The sequence below is a fragment of the Thunnus maccoyii genome, chromosome 9 (genome assembly GCF_910596095.1).
Source record: "Thunnus maccoyii chromosome 9, fThuMac1.1, whole genome shotgun sequence".
Taxonomy (NCBI): Eukaryota; Metazoa; Chordata; class Actinopteri; order Scombriformes; family Scombridae; genus Thunnus; species Thunnus maccoyii.
The window spans coordinates 2,773,889-2,789,495 of record NC_056541.1 but is presented as its reverse complement, the minus strand read 5'-3'; the positions used below and the strand labels follow the sequence as shown (position 1 = coordinate 2,789,495).

General features: G+C 39.7%; 2 protein-coding genes across 4 annotated transcripts in view; one reads left to right on the top strand and one right to left on the bottom strand.

The window, feature by feature from the left end:
• The window catches only part of snx2 (sorting nexin 2), a 41,443-nt gene extending 37,695 nt beyond the window's left edge, over window positions 1–3,748 (bottom strand). Inside the window, exon 1 of one of the 3 annotated variants that reach the window (XM_042420363.1) lies at window positions 3,426–3,748. In XM_042420363.1, the coding sequence (XP_042276297.1) occupies window positions 3,426–3,656 (231 nt within the window). In that variant the 5' untranslated portion in view covers window positions 3,657–3,748. The remainder of the gene's footprint in view (window positions 1–3,425) is intronic. The other 2 variants (XM_042420362.1, XM_042420361.1) reach the window with 2 other exon arrangements.
• A 3,395-nt stretch (window positions 3,749–7,143) lies between these two features.
• Window positions 7,144–15,398, top strand: rnf214 (ring finger protein 214). Its single transcript, XM_042420360.1, has 7 exons — window positions 7,144–7,346; window positions 8,150–8,379; window positions 9,343–9,476; window positions 11,100–11,328; window positions 11,461–11,670; window positions 12,303–13,140; window positions 14,712–15,398. Exons 1-6 carry the CDS (start codon window positions 7,193–7,195, stop codon window positions 13,125–13,127), a joined length of 1,782 nt encoding a protein of 593 aa, XP_042276294.1. The 5' UTR covers window positions 7,144–7,192; the 3' UTR covers window positions 13,128–13,140; window positions 14,712–15,398.
• The last annotated feature ends 209 nt before the right edge of the window (window positions 15,399–15,607 follow it).

Here is a 15,607-nt window from a genome sequence, read left to right as displayed (position 1 = left end):
AGACAGCAGAGATGGACACAATCGACCTCAAACATAAAAACACGTTGGAAATGAAACTATGTTTTTATGTTAATGGTTTTATTTTAACGGCATTATTAACTGATTGAAGGCTTATAAATGGAACTCAAGTACAGTTTTTCCCTTTTTATATAACTTTGCGTTCATGGTTCTCATGTTCAGAAAATACATTTTAAAAATTTGCATATGAAAGTGATTACATATGACTCTTAATTGGTAGTAGTTAATTCAAAAGTAGATAATTCCCATATCACAATATTTTCCTTTGCTTGCATAAACTATCGCAAATTGAATCACAACTTCTGAGAAAAGCCTATTCAAGCATTTTTAGCTGCAATAATCACAAAAAAAACTCTGCAAACTCCTGGAGGGACTGTCTGGTACACAACTGGGTTAAGTCCTTCATACTAACACTTATCATCCAATATGTTCAGCAATCGCAGACCATTAGTTTATACTGAGAGGATATTATTAGAATTAGCTTCAGTTAGGTGCTACTAACTGTGAACTAAGTGCTTATGATATCAGAGACTGACAGAAGAGAATCTGCTTCATATTCCTGCAAACTGAGACACTAAAAGGAGGAAACAGGAAGAGTCAGAGGTTATTAAACACTTCACTTCATCTCAGTCCACCTTTAAAAAGCTCTGAGTGTGTGTTGAACATCCTTCATCTGTTTATTGGTGCTTCTGAAGCAGCATGTCGGTCATGAGAAGACACCCAGGCTCAATCTCTCTCTCTCACACACACACACACACACACGCACACACGCACACACACACACACACACACACTCACACACTCACACACAGGTCATTGAAGAGTGCTGTTGTGACACTCAAGACAATCATCACCAGGAATGAAATCCAGAGTGCTGACACAACGAAATAACAAAAAGAGAAAAACAGGCCTGAGTGAGTGTGTGTGTGTGTGTGTGTGTGTGTGTGTGTGTGTGTGTGTGTGTGTGTGTGTGTGTGTGTGTGTGTGTGTGTGTGTGTGTGTGTGTGTGTGAACTCTGCCTGCTCTGTTGCAAGTTGGTTTCCAAGCTGTAGTTACAACACAGCTGAAGAAGCAGCAAACTGCAGAAGATCCAGCAGGTATGATCTGAGATAGGTGCACAGACGGAGGTCTCACTCTTCCTCTTACTTCCTGTCTGTCTGCTTGAATTAATTTTTTTTTTTAGTAAAGGGTCAGTTCACCCACATCACAAAGAAAATAACACATCATCTCACTTACAGTGCCTCTGGTGGCATCTATCCATTAGCTCTGTCACTTTTTATTTTAAATGCAAACTCCTGTTTGAACATGGGAACATTTTAAATATTCAGATTGTCATTACAAATTCAATATTTACAGTCTAAAAAAGTGACTGTTTGATGTAGTTTACTTTTTGATCCAGCACATGGTGTTCTTAAAATTCACTATCAGCTGGGCCTAATGTACGTATCAGTACACTTAGCTAATAAATAAAAATGGAGAAGGTCACTCGCTACTCATTCAAAGCCACACTGATCGGACAGTCACAACAAAGAGGCATCAAAAGACAGTGACAGTCATAGTATCCATGGAGACAGTAACATTTGTTTGTGCTGGCCTCGTTACACTGGATGACCCACAGACCTCAGTGTCACAAGTTCTCTTTGGAACTAAATTTCTCTCGAAGAAATAATCCCAATAAAAAACTGTCCATGAACTTCCCACAGTGAGTTTTACCCAGAAGAAGAACTTGGACATTTGTCAAAATGTCACTTTTCATAAACAAAATTACATTTAGTCCAATTTAATGAGGTGGAGTCAGACATCTTAGGAACTCTTGACAAATAAAAACTTAACTGAAACAACTCATTTCTTTGTAATTTGGTTGAACTGTCCTCTTAAAAAAAAGATCTCAAGATATCTGTTTCTGAACTGAAGTGTCCCTTCATTTCTTTTCCGTACCTACTTATTAACACTCGGTCTGAATGAAGACTCGGATGACTGTGATGTGTTCAAGCTTCAGTGTTTGTGGAAACAATGAAACAGTTAATCAAGTTAGAATTTTCTGGGGTTTTTTTTGTATTTCTAGGAGAACTTTTATATCTTTACTGATCAACAAGAGTAGAGAGATGACAGGAAATCAAAAGCAACCGACTATGTAAACAGGAAGCATCACATAACTTCCAAAAAATAATTTACATTTAGGGCATAAAAGATATTAAATAAAAACAAACAACAATACTCTGTAAATGTAAATACTGATTACACTAATGTGACGTTTTTTTGGTCAGTCAGGCTAATGTGTTACATTTTGTAATTTGAGGTTTATTGTTATTTTATCTTCCCAGTTTTCTTCATCAGTAAACGACATTTGGATCATTTGCTGTAATTTTCTCAGTTGGTTCAGTTATCTTCATAAAAATATCTGGTCACACCTAGTTTATGTGGTGCAACATGATTACATTTAGTAATTTATAACTCTACATTTAGCAAACACTCTTTTTATAATAGAGTAAGTTTGTATGATGAACTGCTGGTGCAGCTTCAGTCCAACAAGCCTGGTTAGCAAAAAGTCACCACAGCACACTCCAGCAATACATGCAGAAAACACATCAGACAAGTTCAAACTTTCTTCAACAGGAAGAGTCATCACTAATCACAACTCTCTCCACATCCATACTATCATACCTGATCTAAATCCAAAAATAAAAACATCTCTGCAACAAAAACGACCTCAGTCAAGCCTGAAGTTTAGCTTTTAATAAGACTGTGGTGATTTCTTTAAGCAGCATGTTGTGGTCTTGTTTTGTTGTATTTTATATCGTAATGTGTACTTTATTTGGGTTTTTTTGTTGTTTTCCACCCTTTAACATTTAATATAGTAGTTTAAGAGTCATCCTCACTGTTAAAACACTGTGATAGGAGTTAAAAGTGTGAAACCCTAAAAATAATTATTCCCAAGATACTTCAGCTACTGTCTTCATTCATAATCCAAATGTACAAACTCATAAACACAACCAGGCAGAAACTTTAATCTGCTGGGCTGCTCTTGCTGTCGTTTATCAGTTTTTCTAGTGTGCCCTGAACGCACCATCCACACCTGCGTGACTGTCACCTGACGAGAGCGCAAACACACCTATTCTGCGTTTTTCTCCGCGCATATATGACCCTCCTCGGCTCCCGTAACTGTCGCTTATGAGGCTGAGGGCCACTTTGTGTTATGGTGTTGTACATGAAGGCTGTTTATCAGGGTGCTCGGTTAAATAAAACAAACGCTTCCCACCAAACCTCATTCAAATATCGGCCGTTTTAAGGGTCTCCTCTCTGCTTGCCTCCCCCTCCTCTAAGTTTCCATCTGTGGTCAGCTGGAGGCATCACGCCCTGCCAGCCACAGCTCCCTCCGGCCTCCCCTTCCATCACCTCCTCCTCACCTCCTGTGTGGCTGCCGGCTCCGGGAACAGGTCCTCCCCGTCCTCCAGCTCCTGGAAGTCGGTGCGGTCCGGTGGAGGGTCCCTGGCTGTGTCCGCCATGCTCGCGTCGCTTCTGCAGGTTGATAGTGATGGAAACGGACACACAAATACACCGACAGACAGCCAGAAAATAGCCGACTGACACAGCGAGGGGAGGAGCGGGGAGTCAGGAGGTTTTCCCAGCTCTGTCATGTGACTAACAGGAGTCCTAGTGGGAAGCAGAGAGGAGGGAAAAGAGAGGAAGGCTCACTCTGCCGCTGTTTCCTGATACCTTTAGTTTAAAGCTCCCTAAACCAGTGCTTTTCAAAGCGGAGTCCGGAGACCGACAGGGATCCTTGAAGGGGATTCACGGGGTCCCCGGAAAAATTGAGAATATTTTAATTTCACTATAATTCCATCAATAAGTAACACAATGAATGAATGTATGACTATTTTGGTCATGGCCACTTTCTGTAAAAAAAACATCAAAAAGCAAAAAATCTTATCAGTTGGAGAACACTGGGACAAAATCTCATCATATGGAGGTCTGTGGTCTAATTTGTGTCAGTTTATCCGATTAGGGCTAATTTGAACAGCTGTGGAAGAAGTATTCAGATCCTTTATTTAAGCAAAGGTAAAAATATTGTTGGCTAAAAATACTTGATTACAAGTAAAATAATTATTATCAGCAAAACACATCAAATGTAAAAGTACCTTACCTAATCTAACCTAATCTAACCTAAACTTAACCTAACCTAACCTAACCTAAACCTAATGTAACCTAACCTAAATTATATTGTTTGTTTTTTAATCATTAACAAATATATTAGCATTTAATGCATTTAATGTAAAACATTAACATACAAGAGCATTTTATAGTTGTAATTCATCAATGTGGAGCCAATTTTAAATCTGAAATATAATCAATATTACATTTGTTTTTTAACTGCTGATAATTCAAAATGTTGGACAGGACAGATTGTTACAGTAAAATCTTGTTTCTATCAAACAACTGAATAACTGATCGCTGTCTACATATCTTTGTGTCAGGAACATATTCATCATCATATTTCAAGAATAACAAACTTTCAAAATTCAGACTTTTGTCAACTGATGTGAAAAAATGTTTTATGCATCCACAAACAATCTCAGCAACTATTATTTATTATTTATTTATTTGAAGCTTTTATTTTTATTTTACACATTCTCTCTTATTAACTTTTATTTCATAACTTCATAACTTATTAATTTGTATTACTCTTCACTATTTTAATATTATATTTGTTGATCCTTTTTAGTGATGCTGTCTTAATAGTTTATTCTATTATCTCTACTTTTGTTTCATTTATTTTGAAAAAGTGCTATGTAAATAAAGTTATTATTATCATTATTACTATTATTTTAAATTCTGCATACTTACACTGCTTTAAATCTATTCTATGTGCTGTGTATTTATTGTATATGTGCAGATCAATCGATATTTTTTTGTTGTTTATTGTTCAATTAAGTTTTTGGAGAAATAAAACTGTCCATTATAGATGATGTTTGTGTCAGTCTCACTGTGGATCTGATGTTATAAGAATGTTTCATCCGGATCACATTCAGTGAGCCCAATACTCTTTTCCATTATGATAAATGATGTATTTTCTCAAGTTCAGGACGATATTGGACGGTAATTGTTTGCTGATGATGGAGCTTTGTGGAAAAGAGGAAAGAATATAAATCATATTATAAATAAAATGCAACAGGCAGTTAACATGGTAGAAAAATGGTCATACTCTTGGGGATTTAAGTTTTCAGTTGAAAAAACCAAAACATTAATGTTCACTAAAAAGAGAGGTGTTGGCACACAGATAAACATATACGGGCAAAGAATAGAGCAAATGAAAGTCTTTAGATTTTTGGGTGTGTGGTTTGATGAAAAGTTAACATTCATAAGATAACAACCAAGTGTAAAAAGATATTAAATGTGATGACATGTTTAACAGGATCAGAATGGGGAGCAAGCAGATCGGCGATTAAATATATGTATGTAGCGCTGATTAGAGCAGTATTAGATTATGGATATATTGCCTACGGTTCAGCAGCAAAAACCTCATTAGAGAAATTGGAGGTGGTGCAAACTCAAGCGTTAAGACTTTGTTGTGGTGCTTTAAAAAGACTCCTGTGTCCGCTCTTCAGATTGAGATGGGTGAAATGCTGCTGCGCATCAGACACAAACAGTTAATGATGAACTACTGGACAAATCTTCAAGGGTATTCTGAAGATCACAATCCAACAAAAAAAGTACTTCTTCCCATGCTGGGAGAGAGAAAGGGCCAAGAGGGAATGTTTTGCGTGGAGCAGTGAAACAATTGCTAAAGATATGTTGTTAAATCAGGAAAGATATATACCTACAGTGCCATTATCAGTAACACCACCCTGGTTGTTCCCCTCAGTGTCATTTCTATATTCTGGAAAAAGTGCAGGTACAGAAAGATTTTGGAAATACTGCAGTTTTGGTTGAAGATAGGTTACAAACATTATATCAAACGTTCATCCCGGTATACTGAGATGGATCCAAGGATCCTAACACACAGAGCACAGGCTTTGCTTTGCGTATACCAACCTTAAAAGCTTCTGTGAAAAGAAGAACATCAGATCATTTGTCCGTTTCTACAGTTGAGATGATAGCAACTGCAACAGCATTACAGTGGATAGAAGAGTTGCAAATTAAAAAGGTTATTCTTTGTACAGATTCATGTTCTGCATTAATGTCATTACAGTCATTTACATGTCACAGTAGGCAGGATATAGTTATATGAGGTATATGAAACTCTGGACATATTTCAAAATATGAATATTTTGATAACATTTATGTGGGTACCAGCACACAGAGGGATTAAGGGCAAGAAATGGTGGATGCATTAGCAAAACAGGCACTGAAGGATGAGGAGATCATAGAAATTTCACTCAGTAAATCTGAAGCAAAAGGAATAATCAAAAGAAACATCATTAAAGAGTGGCAGCAAACAAATACAGGACGACACCTTTATGCAGTACAGCGAGAGGTTGGCACAGTGAGGTCAGCTAAAAGGAGCACCAAAGAGGAGAACATCTTAACATGGCTGAGAGTAGGGCACACCAGACTAAATAAAACACTGCATTTAATAAACATCCCTATGTCAAATAGAGTCAGTGGAACATGTCATTTTGCACTGCAATAAGTATTCTCGAGAGCGAGAATTATTAAAAAGAGAAATCAGGAAGATTGAAGGGGAAGAACTGAGTTTGAAAAGTATATTTACAGTTGTGTTAGGGAGTTTATTCCACTACTTGAAAGAAACTGGATTGATCAACAGAATTTAGTAGGGTTGATAAATCTGGTTCACACTCCAACACAGTAGGTGGCGGTATTGCGCCTTTAGGTTGCACCCGTTATAAAACGGAAAAAGAAGGAAAAGAATGTAATGGATGTATAAAGATAATGGATGTATAAACTTTATACATCCATTATCTTTATACATCCATTATCTTTATACATGAACATCGACGGCAACTGTTAAACAGCATTCAGCGTTCGGTAAGATAAAAAAAAAAATTCAAGAGCGTTTTTAGCGTTTTTACACCTGTCAAATTTCCTGTTTCTTGTGTTGTAGTTCTGTTAGTATATATATATATATATATCTAGGTGGCGGTAATTCGCCTTTTACGCTGGTTGCTACCCGCCATAGAACAGAAAGAAGAAGAGAAACAACACATTCAATGGTATGTGTTCACGGAAGTCAGTGAGTCACATTTTCCGTTTCATCATGGAGGCTAGCGGTGAAGCAGCTAACTCGTCTCTAGAAGACGACCAGCATTCATCACTGGAGGAGGAAGAACAGCAGCTGGAGCTGGAGTTAGCAGACATCAGATTAGAAGGTACCATTAGGACAGAGCAGTGGTGGAAAGTACCTAAATATATTTTCTCAAGTACTGTCCTCAGGTACTTCTACTTTACTTGAGTATTTCCATGTGATCCTACTTCCACTCCACTACATTTCAGAAGGAAATATTGTACTTTCTACTCCACTACATTTATTTTACAGCTTTAGTTACTCATCAGATGAAGATTTGACACAAGGGATAATATAACAAGCTTTTAAAATACACACAATATATACAATTTCATACAATATAAGATGTCTATGAGTTGTTAACAGCTCCATCAAATAGTGATTTTTCCCTCTAAACTTCTCACATGCTTTCATTTCAATAAATGTTCAAATGATCCAATATTTCAGCAAAAATCAAAGATTAGAGAAAAAGTCCAAAAACTGAAAACAGATTTGTGTATCAGAACTTTGTTTTTTCTTCTTTCCTCTCCCATTAATCATCTCACCACCCCTCAGATTTATCTGCTGACCCTTTGGAGGGAAACGACCCCTAAGTTGGGAACCACTGGCCTAAACCATAGAGTGTATAAAAATATGGACGTAGATACCGTGACGTCACCCGTTGGTTTCTGACGAGCGGTTTTGAAGCTCAAAGTGAGCCGCTCATGGATGTATGAAGAGAACTGGATACAGAGTCGGAGGCGGGACCCCGTTCATTCCTATGAAAGTTGCTCAGTGGCTCATTGTTTACATTTTTTCTTGTAGTTTGATGAGGCATCAAGGTTTTGTTTGTTCGTAGCTTTCTCTTCTTAACTCTTTGTTTACTGGTTTTGTTTCCTCGTTTCCCAGACCTGCCGCAGAAGGTGCAGGCGGTGCAGACGGACTGCTGGACCGAAGAGTCGGGCGTCAACACGCAGCCGGACTGGGAGAGTCAGGTGGAGGCACTGTTCGAGTACAGCTCCAGCCTGGTGGAGCAGTACGATGGCCTGATGAGGCAGCAGGACCAGGAGGCGGTCGCACACGAGAAACACAAACAACAGCTGCAGAAGAAGAAGGAGGACGCCACCCGCCAGTACCAGGTGAGACTCAAACACACACTCACATATATGCATATACAAAAAAATGAATTTCAATTTTGCTGTTTAAAGGCACTTTGTTCTGCTGTAGAGAAACATTTACTGAGTTGGTTCTTGTTTTTAGGTCATGAAAGTTTTCCTCGAGAACTCGTTTAATCCGACCAAATCCGACAGTAGACGGTGATCATTAAAAGTCACAAATAAGAGAACAAGAAGAAGAAGAGGACCGCAATCTTCGTAAACGCCTGAACACAGCAGGATTTCAAATGGCAATTCATTATAATGAAGTGGACAAGATCTGTGGGTTGTATCGCGGGGTCGAAGTAAATCTTCTGTCTGTATGAGAATAAAGAAATGAAAGTGAAATAACTGACTGTAAAAACAGAAGCTGGTGTGTTTGCTCTGGAGTAAGGAGGAGGCTGTGTTGTTATTAACGTTGTGTCTCCATGGAAACGACGTCGCTGTCCAACACGCTAAGCGGCCGCAGCGTTTCTGAGGTGAAACAGAAATTAGTCATTAAGTCAAAAAATTACAACCAAGCGCTGCCTTTTTTGAAGATGAACTACAAGATAACTGTAGCTAGTGCGCTCTGTAAACCGTCCGGGTGCTGCACTGCGCTCACAGTTGAGTTCCACCCTTTTTGTTCTGTCAGCATCACAATATTAATTAACATTTAGAAAAAAGATTTTTGACATTTGTGAATCGATTCAGTCGTAGAAGATGAGAATCGTGATTCTTTTCTTCTTAAACTGTGAAGTCATTGTCCCATTAGAGCCAACTGACTGTTAGCTTGGAGAGCTTTATTTGCCCCTTCAAGAACTTTTTATTGTACAAAACTGCAATGGCGAACAAAATGTCAGGAGGAAGTAACCAGAACATTGGAATGAAAATGATTCTGATGGTATTTGGGTGCTCTAGTCTATAACAGAAACCTGTTGTTGCATCAGACTGTGAATCTGTTTTCAGGGTCTTCTGGACAAATTGCATTCACTGCGAGTTAAACTGCAACTCAACAACTCCAAAGCCACCAGGAAGAACTTCTTATCCAAGAAACAGGAGATGACGGCAGAGAAGAACAGAGCAGAAGAGGAGAGGAACAGGTAAGTATTCATGTCTGGTCAAAAACACCAAAGATGTGTTTTATTTAGAAACTCCGTCTTTACATTATAGTTTTATTCATGTTGTATATTATGTGTTGGTTGTTTTATGTAAAGTGTCAGTGTTATGTATTTATATCTGCCAATGAATCTTTATCAGATGTTTTAAAAACTCAAATATTGATATAAGTGTCTGTCATCTGACAAAGAAAAGCAGAAAACCCTCATATTTAATATATACCGTATTTTCTCTAATAGTGGCTGATCTGCTTCCGTTTGCTCTGTTAAATTTTTGTTACTGCATTATCCTATTAATAAAATTAAAACCCTTCATTTCCCGACTTTTATTGTGAAACATTACACAAGCATTTCAATATAACTTGTGTGAGGTATGACTGGTCAAGTACGGGAGGGGAAATATAGCCAGTGTCAGTTAAAAACTATACAAATATGAGGTAACGTTATGCTGGATATAAACATTAATAGCCAGTTAACAGCACAGTCAAATATCAATCAGCTGTCTCTCTAACATTAGCTCCAAGCTAACTTTCTTCCTCTAGCCGTGCTCTCCTCTTGTCAGCTAACAGCAGCTCATGCTTCTGTGTTTTCCAGTATCTGATTCTTATCTTTTCGGGTCAGTGTCAAAATGTCTTGCAGCTTTGCTCCTTCATTTTCCTCCGCATATTGCAAAACTCTCTCTTTGAATTTGATGTCAAATTTCCGTCTGGTGGGTGCCAGGTTCGCTCTCTACAGTGTTGTGGCATCGGCGTTATGGAAAAGTGGCACTTGTACATTACTACAAACCACAGTCACATCATAACAGGCACCAAGAGGAGCGGGGCGGACATTTCTTTTCATTTGATCACATTAAAAGTAAAGTTAGGTTTTGCTGTCGGTTTCCCAACTCATTTAAAAAAAAAAAAAAGACGAGAGAAAAATAGGAAGAGGGGGCTAGAAAGTGAATGAAGAGATGGAGCTGGTAAGAAAGCAGTGAATCAGATCAAAAAGAAAAAATCTAATTGTCTCACAGAGGTTACTTCCTAGAGCACAAATAAACCCCCCCCCCCCCCCCCCCCCCCCGCACACCACCGTACAACCCTGCAGCGGTGCACAGCAACACCTGACTTGGTGTGAATATGGCCTCAATCCTTCCCCGGCCTGTGTTTGGGGCCAACCTTTATTTGTTCGTGTCGACCACACCCCCGGCCACTATTAGAGAAAATACGGTATTTGGTGTTTTGCTTGAAAAAAATACTGAAATGACGAATGAGTTATTAAAACAGTTGCCTATTAATCAACTAATTAGGGCTGCAACTAATGTTTATTGTCATCATTGAATACATTGATTTTCTCAATTTTGGCATTTTGTCTTAAAAAATATTGACACAAAACCTTTAATCAGTTATCAAAATAGTTGTTGATTAATTTTCTGTAGATCAACTAATTGTTGCAGCTATAAATCAAACAAACCAGGACTGGAGTGCTACTTCTATGTTTCCATGTCAAACATTAACATTAAACAGTCTTTCCAGGTTTTGATGTTCTGTACAGCAGAAAGTTTCGGGGTTTTGTTGAGTCATTTCATGGAAAATTAACTTTTAAATCATCATAAATTATTGCCACCAGGCTTGCGAAGGAGCTGGAGGAGAGCGACAGGAAGCTGACGGAGCTCACGGAGGAGCAGAACGAGGAGCAGCGGCGGTGGCAGAAGGAGCTGGAGGATCTGAGGAAGGAGATGGAGCGCGTCAGGAAGGAGGCGCAGGAGGCCGACCTGCTGGCTTTACAGGACGAGATCGCCGCCGTGGAGAAGCAGAGAGACGTCGCCATGGCTCGCATCGAGGCCTGGTTAAGAGAGGTAACGGACGTCAGAATATTATGGATTAATAGTTGATGCTTGGAGATGTTTTCATGCCACAAACTTTCACAATCACGTGATTATAAAATGTGGATAATTATTCAGAAAGACCTCTGTGTTTACCCGTCCCAGGTGGGGCAGTACCTGAACACTCTCAGGGTGGAATTCCCGCAGCAGTATCCTCAGGAGAGGATGGACTGGAAGAAGGAGGAGGATAAAGTGCGGAGGAGCCAGGCCGAGCTGCAGAGCCGCTACAAGGAGGTTCTGCAGCAGCTGCAGCAGGGCCGAGAGCTCGAGTCCCTCCCCAGGATCAACGTGCCGTCCCTGCCACAGGTCCCCATGGTAAGACCCATTTATTCAAGACCCATCATGATTTAGCTTCACTGTCATACTTGATAGTTAAGTCAGTATTTTTGGATTTTGGACTGTTGGTTGGACAAAACGAGACCTTGCTATTTCTGACAGTTAATGGAGAAAATAAGTGGCAGATTAATCAATAATTAAAATAATTGTAAGTTGCAGCCACACAGGGCATCTTTAAGGAGAGCTAGAGCTGCAAAGATGAATCCATTAACAGAAAATTAATAGGCAACTACTTTGATAATTGAATAATTGTTTTAGTCTTTTTTTTTTTTTTTTTTTAAGGAAAAATGCAGAAAATCTGCAGGTTTCAACTTCTCAAACGTGATTTATTTGAAACTTGTATGTCGTACGTTATAATAAATTGAATGTCTTTAGATTGCTGGACATGTGAAGACGTCACTTTTGGCTTTAAGAAATTCTAACGGGCATTTTTTTTTACTGTTTTCTGACAATTTATAGACAAAACGTTTAATAAATAATGAGCAGATTAATCAGTGATTAAAATAATGTTTAGTTGCAGCTTTGAGGGGATCAATAAATGAATTTTACCTGATGTTGTGCATCATGCTGGTGTTTTATCTGTAATGTCTCTGTGTCCCCCCCCCCTCCAGACTAAACTGAGATTCAATCAGCTGATGCAGTCTTTGGTTTATCCTCAATTCCCCCCCCATCCTCCAAACCCAGTGAACCGGCCCCTCCATCCCCAGAGACACCCACAGTACTACCAGCACCCGCACCAGCCCCCACACTCACACCATCCCCAGTACCGCCACCGCTACCACCACCCACCACCCCCCCACCAGTTCGAGCCCCCCATCCCTCCCCAGCACCAACCTCCGCACCAGTTCCAGCCCCTACACCCTCCCCAGGCTCAGTACCACATCAGAGCTCCGGTGAGGGTGACCCCCCCTCCCAGCCACTCCCCGTCCCCTCCCGTCCAGCCCATCCACCCTGTAGTTCCCTCCCCGCCTCCCCCCGCCGCTGCTGCCACCTCAGCCCCCACCGGAAAACTGGACAAAGTCCTGGAGAGGCTTGGGGCTTATTACCCACAGTGCAACAGGGCTCAGCTGACGTCGCTGCTGCAGCAGGTGAAGAGCTCCCGCGGCACGCTGGCCGGCATGTCCATGGAGGACGTCATCGAGCAAGTCGGCTTCAAGCTGGCCCTGAACGAGAGGTCGGCCCCGGGGCCCATCAGCCGGCCCGCTCCTCCAGGCCCCATCCAGAGGCCGTCGCCCTCGCCGCAGAGAGGGGCGGCGGCGTCAGTGGGTGGAAGTCAAGCTGTCGGAGCTCATAAACCCTGCCTGGTGTGTCAGAACCGCGTGGATCCGGAGAGCCGGCACCCGCTGAGCTGCTCCCACACCATCCACAAAGACTGCATCCGAGTCTGGCTGCAGTCCAGCAAGAACAACTCTTGTCCGTTCTGCCCGGCGAAGTGACGCAGCAAAGCAGGCAGGGAAACATCTGCCACCATTCGCCAGCACAGACAGACTCAAAGCAGTGCTGTTCCAGACTCCTCCTCCATCTGTTCTATCCTTGTTAATCCAGTGAAAACAGTCATTGTAAATTGTAAATTGCACCTGTACAGCTGCAGTCAGTTTGTAAAGTACACTATAGTTCATTAAAACTATATGAAATGTTGACACTGGTGAATAAAAGTTTAGTTTTCAGTTTAGAGAGCCACATGCTAATGTTTAGTATGCTAATGTTCTAGTGAGGGCCGGATGTCTTTTGAGATGTTTTGAAACTGGTGCTGATGCAGGACCTGAATGGTGATACTGATACTGAAGTGTTACTTTTAAAATACTTAAAATACAACAACATGTTTTTCAATTTAACAATTTGGTTAATTTAACAAAACAAGCCAAATGTCTCTTACTGCCTTTATCCCCAAGATTTTCCTTTTTTTTCTCAAAACATTTTTCTTTAATAATTGTGACTTTATCTTGAAGAAGTGTGACTTTTTTTTTCTGAGAAAACATTCTCAAAAACAGTAGTGTTTTTTTCTCAAATGTACAAATTACAAATGTAAAACTTTTTTCTCAAAGTCTTCTTAAAATGTCAAAACACTATTCTCCAAGTACAATGACTTTTTCTTTTTTTTAAAAAAAAATATGGCTCTTTAAAAAAGTACTAACTTTTTCTTAAAAAAAAAAAAAATGTATTTTTAAAAAAAAGATTTTCTCAAAATCTTGCATGTTTTTTTCTTAAAAAATGACATCTTTACTCTTAAAAAAAAAAAACATTACAACTTTTTTCAAAAAAGCAACTTAAAATTAAAAAAAGCAACTCAAAATATTACAACTTTTTTCTCCAAGTACTAAAACTTTTCTCAAACAATTATAAATGTATTCTCAAAATCTCAGTCTTTATTCTGAAAATATTATGGATTTACTTTTTTCTCATAATATTAAGACTAAATTCTCTAAATCAGATGATTGTTCTCTTACAGTGGCCTTAATACTCTGTTGTAGATTATATCTGTGCACCTCTTGGGGTTTGTTGGTCCACCTGGTCCAGAAAAAAAACTGCTAAATTAGATTCTATGTGTAGAAATGAGTTTACGCACGGTTTACTCACAAAACTGCTCACACACGGTTGATAAATGAGGCTCCAGGTTTTCTCCTCTGTTGAGCTAAATGAAGGCTCTGGCTGCCCACTATTAAACTTCCAGTTTACACTTCACTATAAAGACACTCAGACGGAGATATCAGCCCATAAACACTCCAAGAAACAACCGATTGCCTTTTAAAGGTTCCCCTCCAACACAAACACACACACTCTCTCCCTGCGGACATCCCAGTCAGCCTTAATGGGAACGCTGGGCGGTCGATGGGTGAAGTTAAAGGAGCCGTCGCTTCCCAATAAATATCACAACACACACTGCAGAGTGCTGAAAATGTGTTTATCTGTAGTGTGTGTGTGTGTGAAGTAATGACAGTGTGTATTTGTGGACTGTTTCCTCTTTACTGTCTGAACGTCCATCTTTCCTCTAACAAACTCTCTCTCTCTCTCTCTCCCAGTTTAAAGGTTATAGTCTCTCGGCCGGCTCTGACTGATTTTACAGGCAGCAGTGCCAATAAAAGCTGCTCGTCTCACAGTAAAGCTGCTGTAATGAATGAAGAAGACTGCAGAAAATAAAGACAAAACGCTGCAGAGGGTGGAGAGGTTGCTGGAGGAGTCAGAGAGGCTCTGCAGGAAGATTCAGTCCTGAGGAAACAGACAACAATGGCTGCAAGGAAATCTTAAAAAGAATAGAAAAATAGAGTATTTGGTTTAGGGGCGTTATGTTGCGTAAACCTCCTGTTTTTGTTATTGTAAAATGTAAGTTGTTAACAGTCTGCAATTGATCGGTGAACTCAGGTCCTGGTCTTAAATTTAGCATCATCATTAAGGTTCAGTCAGGTCATGTCTTGGGTACAGCGTCAGGTTTGGATTCAGTTTTAGGCCCGTGCAGAATGCCAGTAAAAACTAGAAAAGGTCACATTCCTGAAGAAATTGTCGGTGAGCTCCTAACCGGATGTCAGCCAGCCGCCCCAAAGTATGCACCATTGCTGGCAAGTCACAGTCTCAAGCACAAAGAGCACTATGACTGGCCACAAGGTGGTGCAATCAGTCACTTGTGTTAATATGCAGGAGAGATGGACGGAGGCAACTGTCTACCAAGTATCATGTCTGTATTATTAATAAAAATGTATGTGCACATATCATCTAAATTTGGTTGAAATTGCATTATGCTTTTATAAGGTGTGTTTCATTCACCTGTTTTTATTTGCATTTTCAATTTGTGCATAAAAAAACTTGAGAAGAAAAATGAAAACATACTGAAATATAAATAAAAGCAAATGTAAACAGAATAAATGATGACATGCATGAGTCATGTGACTTAAACATCACTGAAGAGCTGAAAACATCAGAT

What these genes read in the sequence shown, in the direction of transcription:
- rnf214 (XM_042420360.1), top strand. Translation starts at nt 7,193, where the DNA reads ATGTGTTCACGGAAGTCAGTGAGTCACATTTTCCGTTTCATCATGGAG. An exon ending in ACGCCACCCGCCAGTACCAG is followed by an intron (nt 8,380 to 9,342) that starts GTGAGACTCAAA and finishes ATCTGTTTTCAG; the next exon opens with GGTCTTCTGGACAAATTGCA. An exon ending in GCAGAAGAGGAGAGGAACAG is followed by an intron (nt 9,477 to 11,099) that starts GTAAGTATTCAT and finishes TATTGCCACCAG; the next exon opens with GCTTGCGAAGGAGCTGGAGG.